At 46.5% G+C, this 13649-nt stretch overlaps 1 protein-coding gene across 13 annotated transcripts in view; it reads left to right on the top strand.

The window, feature by feature from the left end:
• Positions 1-938: 938 nt before the first annotated feature.
• The window catches only part of ZNF608 (zinc finger protein 608), a 149687-nt gene continuing 136976 nt past the window's right edge, over positions 939-13649 (top strand). For 8 of the 13 annotated variants that reach the window (XR_011805680.1, XR_011805681.1, XR_011805682.1 and 5 more), the window contains exons 1-2: positions 2507-3216; positions 4155-5206. Coding sequence is in view for 8 of the 13 variants with exons in the window: in XM_072030759.1 (XP_071886860.1) it covers positions 4316-5206 (891 nt within the window). In the remaining 5 variants the exon portion in view is untranslated. Of the gene's footprint in view, positions 1076-1133; positions 1510-1555; positions 1579-2053; positions 2171-2506; positions 3217-4154; positions 5207-5931; positions 6041-13649 lie in introns of those variants that run through there. The other 5 variants (XM_072030763.1, XM_072030762.1, XM_072030764.1 and 2 more) reach the window with 5 other exon arrangements.

The following is a 13649-nucleotide window of genomic DNA, read 5'->3' on the forward strand; positions in this document are numbered from 1 at the left end:
TGTATTACCAGCCCCCTCTCGCCGGCCTCAAGCAGTTCTAATCCCGAACTAGGGGGGCATTTAAAAATTATGAGCGAGGTGCCTAAATTGCCTCTTTGAAACCGGCACAGGGAAAATAAATAAATAAATAAATAATAATGATAAAAAAAAAAATCATTCATCGCCGCTTCCAAAACTGCCCTGAAATTAAATTAAAGAAGCGAGATGAGGGAGCCTTCCTCCCAGCGTGTGAGTCTTGGCAGAGCTGTGATACACCTTGGGTTCTGCTTTTTTTTTTTTTTTTTTTTTCCCCTCCTCTCTTTCTCTCCTTTTTTTTTTTTTGTTTGTTTTGTGTGTCTTTTTTTTTTCTTTTTTTTTTTTTTCCTTTTTTTTTTCTTTTTTTTTTTTTCTGTTTTTAAGCCCAAAATGTCACACGGGATAACTGAAAACGGGAAACCTGGTGGGCTTGCACCCTGGCGGGGGCATCGCGTGCGAACCGCGCGGGCGGGCGCGCGCGTTGCAAGGCGCCGCGTGCGCGCTCGCCCCTCTGCACCGCCGCCCGGCAGGCCAGGGAGGGAGCGGCGGCCAATCAGAGCGCGCGGTTCCCCCAAAGCCGGGCTCCGATTGGCTGCGGGCGCGGGGGCACCGCGAACAAAGAAAAGTCCCTCCAGGTACCCGGCCCGGGCCGCGCGCCCGCGCCCCGCGTCCCTGCGCGTGTGCGCGTGCAAAGCCCCGCGTGTGAGTGTGAGTGTGCGTGTGTGTGGGTGTGCAGGGCTGTGAGAGCGGCTGTGTGCCTGCAGGGGGGTGGGCTCCTTCCCCACACACACACACACACATACGCTTTCATTATTATTTTTTTTTTGTTTTAATTTTGTTTCTAGAAAGGGAGGTTCATGGTATCTGGTGCTTCTCCTCTCCCAGACACAATAAATCTGTTGAAGACATTAGGGTTGTTTTTTTTTTTTTTTTTTCCTTCTTCTTCTTCCAAAAAAATAAATAAATATATAACAATAACAATAATAATAAAAAGCGGCTGCAACAAACACACACCCTATGCAGTTAGGAGGAAACAGGTCAACCCGCGCCCATACAGACCGTAAGTACGGTTGCGTGGTGTCCGCAGCACTTGGAGGGGATTTTTATTTTTCATTCATTCATTTATTTATTTATTTATTTATTTTTCCCCTGCGAGTTCTGGGCAGTTGAGGCAGGGCCCTGCGGGGCTCTGAGGACAGCAGCAGCCGACCCCCGGCGCAGCGTGGATGGAGCCAGGAGGGCGAGCGCAGCGTGCCCACGGCCACCCACACCCCCCGTGCGCTGCGGGAAGGGGGCTGGGCGCCTGCCGGGGGTCCGGGCTGCCCGTGGGGGACCGGAACGGGACGGGACGGGACGGGACGGGACGGGGCAGCTGGGCTCGGCTCGGCTGGGCTGGGCTCGGCTCCTCACGGGGCAGCCCCGTTGCCCGCCCGTTCCCCCCCGCGGCAGGGCGAGGCGAGAGCGCGGAGCGCCCGGTGAGGCGAGGAGCGGCCGGTAAGGCGCCTCGCCGCAGCGCTCGCTGCCCTCCTTCCTTCCCTTCCTTTCCCTCACACGCCGCTGCGGGTGAGACGAGGCCGGGCACCGGGGCTGGGCGGGTGTGGAGGGGACGGGGACGGGGACAGAGCCGGGAGAGGAGGAGGTGGGGGGGGGGTGTGGGGGGGGCTGTGGCAGCGGCTCCCCCTCCGCCGCCGAGGGGCCGGGCGCGCCCCCCTTAGCGCTCGCCCTCCGCCGCCCGCCCGCCAGCCAATGGCGGCCGGCGGGCGTCACGTGACGCGCGCGCGCGCGCCGCCCGAGCCGTAACGGAACCGCCGCGCCACGGGGGTTGGCGGTTGCTGGGCGCGAGCGCCCTCCCCCCCCCCCCCGTCCCCTCAGCACCCCCCCCCCCTCCTCCCTCTCCTCACACCCCCTCCTCCCCTCCCTTCCCCTCCCCCCCCGCCGCCGGCAATTCATTACGGCTTTTAGCTTCCCATCGCCGGCTAATTAAAAATACTAAAGCTTAAAGCTCCGCGGCTGTCTGACTTGTTGGGGGGGGGGGTGAGAGGGAGGAGGAGGGTGGTGGATGGTGGTGGTGAGGGGATGGGGGGAGGAAGGAGCCGGGCTGCGCCGCGAGGCTGGCGGAGACAATGAGGGGGGAGCGGTCTGTCCTGAAGAAAAGGTCGTCTGCTTTATCTCCTCGGGCTCTAATTACCGAATTACTTACCGCGTGACTGATTAGCTCCCGTGTTGTGTGTGTGCGTGTGTGTGTGTTTTGTTGTTTAATATTACGATATTTCTGCTCGGCGGCGGGTTTGAAGCCGCCCCCCCCCCCCCCTCTACCCCCATCACATCCCCCACCTCCCCCGTCAAGGCGCCCCCCCCCCCCCCCCAAGTGTTTTGATAACCGGTTTATCAGATCAGTGCTTACTCCCCCTTCCCCTCCCCCCCCCCTTCCCCACCCCCACACCTCCTCCCCCTCCCCCCCTTGCTCCCCCTCAAGTTACTTGAAGAAATCAGATCTGTCAGGACGGGCGAAAAAAATGCCACTTCCCAACTAACAGGCGGAATCCAGCCCAGATTTTCAGTCCTTTCTTCTTCTTTTTTCCCTTCCTCCCTTTCACTAATTTATCCCGATGTTAGCACATTCTGTCTCGTAACACCCGGACGCCTGTAGGTTTGTTGCACGGGATCATTACTTACTGCTCAGGCTGGCTCCGAGCACGGGGCTGAAGACGGAGTGGGAAGTTGGGGATAACATTTTTATTTTATTTTTTTAAATTACTGTGATTATTATTACGATTCCGTGCTTTTACTCAGGAAAGCAAACAGGCAAAAAAAAAAAAAAAAAAAAAAGCTAAAAGGAAAAAAAAATACAAAAACAAAACAAAACAAAAAAAAACCTGATGCTCCAGTTCTGAATGTGAAATATTACCTACCAGCTTGTAAAGTTGTGAGGAACAGCAGCAATTTTTTTTTTTTTTTTAATTTTTATTATTTTTCTAAGCGAGGAGGAAAAACCAAACAAACAAAAAAGGACTTCTGATCCGTGTGCCAAAGTAGGGGGAGATGTGTTACTGACCGATTTATACTGGCTGAGATGATACTTGCTTTCTACTTCTTGTTCACTTGCTCTTTAAGTAAAATGAGACACAGAGTTGTTGCTGAGACGAGTGGGAACAGCACTTTGATTTGCTGGTTTAATTAAAAAATGATAAAGGATTAAAGGTAAGCATTATGCGTATATATGTATAAATATTTCGACAGTCGACTGTAAAAGGGAGAGATCCCTTTAAAAATCGTTTTAACTAAGCTTTGTCAAACACACACTCATTTGCGGTCACTGAGGCCACCTTGGTGCAGATCACTTAAAGTGTATGTCTTAATCAGTTTCCTGTACAGTCAGTAATACTATATTTAACAGACCTAACAATTGTGTGACCTAGGAGTGCGTTAGAACTGCTTTTAGAACTGTTATCTTGAGCATAGATTTTAAAGAAAGATCTCTTTATTTCCTTTTTGTTTTATTCTTGCCTATAGAGTTTAATATTTTTCAGTAAACATTTGTGTTTATGGGTTGTCGGTTTTTAATAGAAAGCTGTGTCGTGTCAAGGAGAATTAGGTTTCCCCCTTCCCTCGACCCCCTCTCTCCCCTCCCTCCCAAAAAAAAAAAAGAGATTAAGTAGAAAAGGGGTAAAAGATAACATAGGAAAGTCACAGAACTTCAAGGGTCTGGTTTAAAGCCACGAAATCCATGGAATGCAGCGAGGAGTGAATCTGTGTCCTTCCTTTTCTCCCTTTCGTGCCTAGGTGGTGGTCCAAGGGGTTAGATTACAACATGTGCTCCAACAGCTAGGCACCATTTCTAAGACTGTATTTCCTGAGCTTTGTGGATTTAAATCATGCAGTTATTAATATATTTTTTTAATTTCTTTTCTATTTGTGGATATGTTTTTAAAGAGAGACTGTGGATGTTGGGATACAACTAAATTAAAGATGCTCACTGTAAGGGCATCACAGCCATTGCCTCTGGTTTAACAAACTTAAGGGGGAAAATGGGGAAACAGTGAGTGATTTCGCTCCCCCCACCTTGGCCCTTTTTATTAATTGTGTTGTATTCTGGTAAGACCCTGACAAGAAATATCCGACTTTTCCCCTTTTCACAGGAAGAGGTGGACGTGGACTGCAGGTTATAAACCTAGACACACCTGGGGAAGGAAGGCAAGAAGAATTAAAACTTAAAAAAGCCCAGCGGAGATAGACGAATGTCCCCACATCTCCAAAGGAAAGTTCATCGGATTTTAACTCTAGAGATCTCATCTTCAGGATGTCATTGAACACTTCCACTACAGGAAAAGGTGTGGATCCAAACGCGGTTGACACTTATGACAGTGGCGATGATTGGGAAATCGGTGTTGGGAATTTAATAATCGATTTGGACGCCGATTTGGAGAAGGACAGACAGAAATTTGAGATGAATAATTCTACCAATACCACCAGCAGCAGCAACACCAGCTCCAAGGATTGCGGGGGTCTGGCTTCCAGTGGGGCTAATACTACCTCAGCCTTAGCTGATGGCCTAAAATTTGCTTCTGTTCAGCCCTCTGCTCCCCAGGGGAATTCCTCTCACAAAGAGACTAGCAAATCAAAAGTGAAAAGGAGTAAAACTTCTAAGGATGCTAATAAATCTCTGCCTTCTGCTGCCTTGTATGGGATTCCTGAGATCAGCAGTGCTGGCAAGAGGCAGGAAGTCCAAGGGCGCCCTGGAGAGGCAACTGGCATGAATTCAGCACTGGGTCAAAGCGTGAGCGGTAACCCGAACGGCAATAATAACAACACCAGCAACACCACCACCACTATTGCCTCTTGTGGGAAAAACAAAGAGGAGAAACCAGGTAAAAACCAGGGCAGCAGAGGCTCCAAGCGGGATAAGGATGCGGGGAAGTCCAGGAAGGACAAGCAGCATGACCTGCAGCCCGGCCACCCCAACGGCCCCGGGGGTGGCAGTGGCCAGGCCCCCCCAGGGCACCTCTATGGCTACGGGTCCAAGGGCGGTGGGAGCGGCAGCCCCTTCCACTGCGCTGCTGCCGCCGCCGCCGTCGGGGAGGTGAGCAAAAGTGCCCCGGATTCAGGGTTAATGGGGAACTCTATTTTGGTAAAGAAGGAAGAGGAGGAGGAAGAGAGCCACAGGCGAATCAAGAAGTTGAAGACAGAAAAGGTAGGACAAAGCTCCTCTCCACCTCCTCTTCCGTGTCACCCCGTGTCTATGATAAACTTCCCACAGCTGTGTGTTTGGCTCCTGTCTCGTTACCTCTGCTCTGTGTTCGTAACATGCGTCTGTTCTTCCTCTAAAAAAAGACACAAACCTCCTCCCCTGCGTGGGGGACGCCACGTTTTTGGGTGTGCTCCTTTCCCACACGATTTCCCCCGCTGTACCCAGACACTGAGAACGTTCCCATCCTGCCCCTGCCTTCTGGTGGCCTTTGCCCAGGAGGAGAAGCCCTGAGATGACCCCGGGTGAGCTGTCCCCGGTGTCAGCTGAGAGCAGCAGTGCTGGTACCGGCGGGACAGCACGTGGGGTGGCAGGCTGGAGGTGCCCCCACTTGCCTCGGGGGGTGCACAGCTCCAGCTCCAGCAGCAGCTCGGACACGTGCTAACTGTCCTGCCACGAGGCCACAGGGTCCCCACATCCTAGTCATGCTCTCAGGAGCCGAGGGTGGGAAAAGGGAGGCAGCCACGAGGCCCCTGGGCTGTGCCGTGCCCCTCTGTGGGGACGAGGGATGCTGGTCGCACAGGGGGGCTCCTGTGGTGGGGCAGCAGCCCCCGGGTGCTGGTGCAGACAGGAATGATCCGGTAGGCAGGCGGTGCCTCTGGTCTTGCTGGAAGGCGGAGGCTGGCAGGAGGGGAGGCACCTCGTCCTGACACACACGTACGTGTGTGCCAAAGGGCTCTCGGAGCAGAGGGGAGCTCGCTGGTCTGAGCCCCGCTGGCGCTTGGACGTGCGCTGCTTGTGTGCTGAGTGGTGGAAATGTGTGAAAGGCACCAAGCGGGGGTGTGTGCTTTTGTTCCTTTCCGTTAAGGCAGCCAAGGATGCTTTCTGTACGAAAAAATGCCCACCGTTGTGCTCGGAGGGAAGGGTGGAGGCAGAGCACGGCTTTTGTAGCAGCTTGTTGGAGGAGATCCTGGTGTCAGCGGGAGCTGCTCCGTCCCAGGGCAGACGGTGTTGTCGTGGGGTCTGGGGGGGCTAGATCATGGGTCAGATGGACTCCACAGGTTGTCCAGCATGGATAACCTACCTACCTACCTACCAGCCTACCCAAAAAGTGGAGCAAGTCGACGCCCCACGAGCGAGTAGTATCAGGGTGTTAGACTGAGACCTCATTGTCTGCTATTTGCTTTTACTGCTTCCCTGAGCGAATGCTCAGTGATGGGAAAACTTTCGGGCTGGTGTTAATGGTATGGTCTGCAAGCGTCTGGGAGGGCTGTAGGTCTCAGGGAAAAGTTACGGCTCTTTATGACCTGTTACCAGCTTTTTAGCATTTCGGTGCTGTTGAAGGTTTTGTAACGTCAAAGTCGACTTTTGAGGATTAGGTTTGGGCGTTTGTGACATGAGATATTGGTGAAAACTTGAAAATAATTTCAAGGGCTTGTATTCGAGGCAAGGAACAAATCAAATTTCATATTGTATGCATATTACTGCTTTTAAGATAGCGTATCTACAGATGAATTTGAATGAGCCTTGTGACCTTTTCTAAATGCAGATGAGAGCAAACCAGATTGATTCAATGCATATGTATATGTTTGCACTTTGATTTATGGAAGTTCTGCTCACTGTGAGAAGGTGTCCTAAAATCTCATGCTCTCTTTATTAACTTAGTACAGTAGGCATTTACTTTTGTTGCCAATAGTCTTCAAATTGCAGTTCTCTAATCTGTTTTAACTATCTAGATAAATTGCCCTAATCCAGTCTTCACAATGGTTGTGGTTAAAGAGTCAGAGCCATTTGATTGGATTCAGTGGCTGCCTGGAATGTGGGAGGTACTGCCCTTTTGCAACCCCCTTAGCCTTTTAATCTTTCAGCCAAATGTTCACATTCAACAATTTTGTTTAGCTGGCAATCTGAACATTTCAGTATCTCAAAGGCTGCTGTCATGGCAACAGAGATTAGAGAGTGGTGTGGTTTCTCCAGTTTTTGTGTTCTTTTCAGTCTCGAGTCACACAGGAAATTGTATGAAGAACTCACATACGTGCGAGTAATCGTATGTGCAGTGTAAATGGGATGGTCTGTAAATTCAGAGCAGACACGTACGGGGTGCTTTAGAGCCGGTGGTACCCTTGGCGTTGTGGCTGCTGCTCCAATAGGAGGGTTGGAGCGTGGATTTCTGCTAACAGCCAGTGCTGTTGGCACACAGTGACTTTAATACAGGCTTCGCACATTAGAGTCGTGCAGTGTTGGCCATTGTCTGGCACACTGGTGTGCTTGCTTGCTGTCTTAAATAACATCCCTTAATGTTTCTCTTCCTAGAGAATGTTCCCTTCTTGACATACGACAATAATAAACCTCATTGCTGACAGTGGCAGTAGTGAAACTTCAGTGTTTTATGTTTGTTGTTTTGGCTTTTTTCCCAAATGGTTAATAACCATTAGGGCTTTTTTTTTTTTTTTTTTTTTTTTTTTCCTGTAAGGGTTTTAAATTCGTGCTCAGACGAGGCTGGATGTGCTTTACTTGGATAAAGCACCTTGTGTCTGTAGAGAGATAATTTTCAAGCCTGCATGTTAAAATCAATTTTCAGTTATCTTAATGCTGTGAAAGACATGTCTCATGAATCTGGATGCGTCCTACTAGATAGAAATGAGTTAATGCCTGCTGAGTCAAAATCTAAAGGTTTTTTGTATGTGGTACAGAATTGAGTTTGTTTACTATTTGTGAAAAGCTTGGAGCAGATTCCCTGGAGTTGTAGTCACTGTTTAGTTTTCACAGCATGCTTCAATGTCTATTTTTGGTCTATTTATTCTGTTTCCTTGCTGCAGAAAGTCATGTAAAACATGATAAATAGGATCTTATGAAGCCTAATTAAATCAATGACTGTGTTCTGCTGGCTCTTTTATGCAGAAACCGCAAGTATGTTGTAAAAGTCGCCACTCCCCTAATATGTGGATAAAGTCAAAGTATGCTGTAATTCTAAGATGTTTGAGCTATATTCGTGCAGCCCATTTTGTGGTTAAGCCACCAGTGACATGTCTGAATAAGTAGCTTTGACAGGTAGGCTAACCACTCCTAAGATTTTTGGTGTTAAAACCTGTCTCCATTTTCCATTCCTTATCCATACCATACCATTTTTAGCACAGTTACTGTTTGTCAGCATGAACTTTTCATCTGTTTTAGCTATGTTTTTGTATTTTTAACAGCTGTTACATTGAAAAGAGTTCAGTTTATCTACAAAAAATTACTTTCTGTGCATTGCAGAAAGATTTGGAGATTCAAACACAATGTCACAATGTACTCTGAGATATGGGAAAATGGTAGTTGGCATATGAAAATCTGTGTGTTTAACTGAAAATAATACAGAAGATCTCAAGCTGTAGTCAGGTGCAGTTTTTAAATGAATGTCAAGTGATATTCCAGGATTGGATTTTTCTGTTGTCTTAGCACGTTGTGTTGGATTAAGACTGAATTTCACATCTGAACGTTGTCGTCAGCAAATTAACATGTTGGCTGGTATTGTTCATTTTATCTTCGCTTCTCGTGGCAGGATTGAGGGTGATCTACACTTTGTCAGGAAATTTGTGTGCATTTTACCCACTGATGTAAATCATTGAGGTACATGCTTTGATTAATGGTGTTATGGCGATATGCTTTTCATGTACTTTCCTCACTGGCCTTGGGTGTAGTTTATTCACTGTGAAATAAAAGGGCAAGCAGGTCACCCGCTGTAATTAAAGAACAAAGTCTATTGTTGTTTGACAGCAAACTGTTTTGAAAGCTACATAAGGGATTTAGCTGTTAAAAACAGTGATAACTATGGGTGCCTAACAATAAGCACGGCTCAGGGTTCTCAAAGTCCTGTAGGGCAGCCTCTCAGCGTGGCGGTGCTTTCTGAGCCGGGTGAAGAGGTGCTGCCCTTTGGCCGAGGGAGGCGGTGGGCGTGAAGCCGCTGACCCTGGCATGGCCGCGCCAGCGGACCTGCTGCGGCACCCCTGCGCGGAGCCTCTGGGGCACGGTGTGGGACTGCTGGGAAAAGGCTGCGCTTTCGGCACCAGTAATTTTACAATTTTAATAACTTCATAAATACCCAGTAAAAAGGAAGGGATTGATTGTCCAGATGTCATGAGGTTAACCATGTTCTCCATGTTAAAGGGCTTTGCTGCAAGACTGTTTTAATTATAGCTATATAAAGACTTGTTTTTCCAAAGTAGCATTTTATAGTCCAATAAATGAAATGTATGTTAAAAGTGCTAAGCAAAATCTCCCGTAACCACAGAGGTGTTCAATAACCAGATTCAAGGAACATGGAAAGTACCATCTGTTCCTAGTTTTCAGCATAAAACCAGGAATCAAATAGTTGAGATTTGCCCATATTTTTGAGACTCTCTCCTTTTTTATTATTATTATCATTATTTTAAAAAGTTCACCTGGCACTTTATAGAAGCTTTCTGAAATGCAATAATACAGGAGAGACTGCGAAAACACATGTTCCTACATACAGTTAAGCGGTTCCACTTTCATTTAAAGAGATTTCCAGAAGCTCAGTCATTGAAGAATTTATAATAGTGAATCACCTCCTGCAGGCAAACACAATAAGGGTCAGTTCTTCAAAGATCTTACTATTTAGCTAGAACCTGAATTATTCTGTCAGTTTTTCCCCAAGAGGTAAAAGGAAGGAGGGGAAAAAAAATAAAAAGAAGACTCTCCAAAGATAACTTTAGCAAGCTCTTATCAGTCACCTAATCGCATACGATAAAACCATTGACGAAATTTTTCCGTGCAGAGACTTGGGAGAGTTGTTCTAGGATCGTTGATAGCAGGAAAATTACTCTTTTAAAGATAACTTGAGTTCTGACCTGTCTGGCAGTGAGATTCCCAGCTGCAGCCTGCGAGCCCTGGATAAAACGCCATCCGGCCTTTGTTGGAGGCCTTTGACTGAAGCTAATGACTGGTGTTGTGCCGCCCCGAGATAAATGGCATTATCTGTGCGTGGCCTGACAGGAAGCAGACAAGTTAATGGCGGGGTGCGGGGTGGATCCGCACGGTCCAGGCTGAAGGGTGAAGCCCGGACCCCAGGCTGCGGCCACGTTCCTGCTCCTCTGCTGAGGACCTTGACTGTTGGAAAAGTGTTTTGACAATGGCAACGTAAATTGGAAGTCAGGGATGTGTGGGTTTTCTTGCATGCTAAAGCTGTTGTGGTTTGTGCATGATGCAGTTTTGAGGAGATGCCACCTCCATCCTTCCTTTGGTGTTTACAGGAGAGCCTGGGCTGCCTTCTGCTAATTGAACACATCCTGAAGGCAGCGTTCCCCTCAGTTTGCTCTACCATCCCTGCAATCTGCATTCGTAACGCTGGGCTAAACGCTGTTAACGTCAGTGGTGGCAGGACTCGTCCTTAGAAAATCCATCATCCAGTCTGTTCTGTACCTGCATGCCTGGTGGTTGCTTGGCCCCAGTGCCCTGCTTGGACTTCCCAGATTTGCTGTGGTCTCCATGGCGAGTCCCTAAAGCACAGGACGCTTGAGCGTGTCCTGAGGGGTGACTTTGTCAGCTCTGCAGAGTGTTTGGAGGTGTTGTTCCAGCTGAGAGCCAGACCACATGCTACATGGTTAAAGCCCAGGGGGCAGGTAGAAGGGAGAGTGGGCAAGCTGAGACACCCTTGAAATGGTGCTGACTATTGAGTGCACCACACAGCTGCATACAGGCACCCTTTTCTCTCTTCTGGGCCAGGAGGATCCCACCTGTCCAGAAACCACACATTGGATTAATGGTCACCAAGTGGGGTCTGTGAAACAGTAGGTCAGAAGACCTTCCTGAGCAGAGGACAGAAGGAAATGGAATGGGAGGCGTAGGACAAGGAGGCCTTGAACAACTGCCTTGAGTGTGCCCAGTGTGTCTTGACAGACGGCACTGTTGTTGACCCAGCTGCCCATAGCCTTGGCTGCAAGTCTTTGAAGTGCTCCTTTTAGTTACAGGATGTGTTTCTGGCAGCCTGGGGTGGTGTTACCAGTGCACATGGTACCTGAGCACGTTTTACAAGCATTGTCAGGAAGGCAGACTCGGAAACACTAACATTTCTGCTATTGGAAATACCACCTTCACTGCTGTTTCCGATAAAGACATTGAGTTAGGTATTTGGGATTTCCATCATCCACTCTTAGAAACAGGTTGTGTCACTTCCAGGGATACTTGGGTGGCTTGACATGTACTTGCTGGATGTTCAGTGTTCCTCAGTTGTAGCACTCAGGTTTTGCGTTGCCAGTCAGCTACGTATTCCAGGTTTGTTCCACGGTATAAAGGTGAGATTGCCCAGTATAATCAGGTTTTAGTCTGCCTTGCTCTGAGCTAATGTACTTAGTACAGATGATCCAACAGGCAGGTTATTCTTAACAGGGTTGATGCTATGCTGGCTTTACCTTGTCCTTACGTAATGTTGTAGTGTACACTACAATATGTCACTGCGTTTCCTGGAAGGACAGAGAGCTTATCTGACTTCTTGATTGTGCTTTATTGCTTATAATAAATACATCCTCTCATGGGTCCTCAGATGGTGGTCACAGCTGTGGGTGCATTCACTTCTGTTGAAGGGCTGGCCATAGTTCTGCTAAAAGCTTGTGTTTGTTTCGCTATATTTTCATACTGGGGAGTTATTTTTATTTGTTAATAATAATCACAGGAAATACATTGATCTTCTAAAACCTCTGGTCTATGTACAACATTCCCTGTTGGGTGAAAGATAACAAAATGGTTGTGTGAAAATTTCTGATTATGATGTAAATACAAAATGTAAATATCTTGTTAAAATTCGTAAAAGCTTGTTCATGTTTCTTTTTTTTTTCTATTTGACAGACTTTTCCCTTTTCACATCAGAATGTTTCTGCCCATGCTCTTTTGTGGTGCAGTGTTTAACCAAAGTGAATAATAATGCAAGCTATCATTTTTTAATTTGCTTAAAAATATGTTTGAAATAAGATAATTTGAATAAAGATAATAACCAGTTTTCATAGAAGGACTTCTGGGGTTTTCTTAATATGAGATTTGAAATCACAAGATTTTTCTGATTATGTTCATTAATTAAACCCACAGTTCACTGCAGGCTATGAGTAGCCATTTGGGCAAATGCAAAGATCAGACTGTGATTTTGGGTTGTGTTGTAGCCAGGGTTTCAATAAGCCTCTCTTTTGCATTTTGTCTTAATTTGGGCTAAATGGTCTTGGCAATTGGAACAAAGTCTTTACATTTGAATGAAAGGTTGTAAAACTATTCAGAGTGACTTGACTGACAAGCACGTTCTTTGTAATTTTTGTTTTCCCTTTTATCCTTTTTTTTTTTTTTTTCAAAAAGCTAAAAGAAGATTCAGGCGGGTAGGAATAGATGGTTGCTTCTTATGGCTTTGTGTATGTGTGCATGTATACATACACACTCTGTTTATAAACAGGGCTATTTGATCGAAAGATTTAAGGGAGAGTAGGCATGAAAGAGGTTTGAGGATTGTACATGTATTTAGATTTTCGACCTGAAGGGTAGCTATGGTGTTTGATCACAGTAAAAGAGTTGCATTTTATGGAGAGAAGTGTGTTATCTCTGCTTTTCTAGTAGGCAAGCAAACGCTGCTAAATCTCACCTTCTCTAACATCTACCTGTAATTTCCACAGAGGCTATTCAAAAAAAAAAACATTGGAAATTTAAATTTGAAATTCCTTTTTTTCTGTTAAGTAATTTTTAATGCAAAGAACGGCAATATTGAATTGTGTCCTTTATGATAAACCTTCCTCAACCAGTATGAGTTAGTATTGTTTTTAGAAATAGTAAGCACTTAACATTGGTTAACTTAATCTTCTCCCATTTTCCTCTCCTAGTTTTTGATTCGTCCTAGACTAAATCTTATTCCTGGGCACAAACCCAGCTTGGCTGAGGTGATTCAGTCTCCTGGGAATCTCCACTGTCAAATAATAACACAAGAAAAATGTGCCCATGGGGATACTTGAAGCATATGCCAATAGTGGTGTACGAACACAATTTTTTTTGCAGTCAAAAGAGCAAACTAAAAATCTATTGATTGTGGTTACTTGGTGTTTTCGGAACACTGGTATTCTAGTTATTGAATTGTCTTGTCATGTTAACCAGCAAGCAGATGGCATTATGCCACAAAAGTATACTTTTACTTAAAGGAACTTTAGAGGTTTTGATGTGTTTTCTTTTCCTCTTATTTCCCTGATGGCTTCTTTTTATTGAAGAGTAACATGAGGAGACCTGGTAGCAATTTTATTGCTTTCCCATAACAGTTTGAAATAATAGCTTGGTCTTTGGTTGCCAGTCAAGTTTCTACCAGTCAGCTTGATTCTGTTTCTTATCATGTGGCAGTGGAGTATAAAAAAATATATTTGTAGTTTGCTCTCAGAAACTGGCTCTTTTTTTTTTTTTTCTTTTTTTCTTTTTCTTCGTGCTTCAATTA

The sequence above is a fragment of the Anas platyrhynchos genome, chromosome Z, assembly GCF_047663525.1.
Source record: "Anas platyrhynchos isolate ZD024472 breed Pekin duck chromosome Z, IASCAAS_PekinDuck_T2T, whole genome shotgun sequence".
Taxonomy (NCBI): Eukaryota; Metazoa; Chordata; class Aves; order Anseriformes; family Anatidae; genus Anas; species Anas platyrhynchos.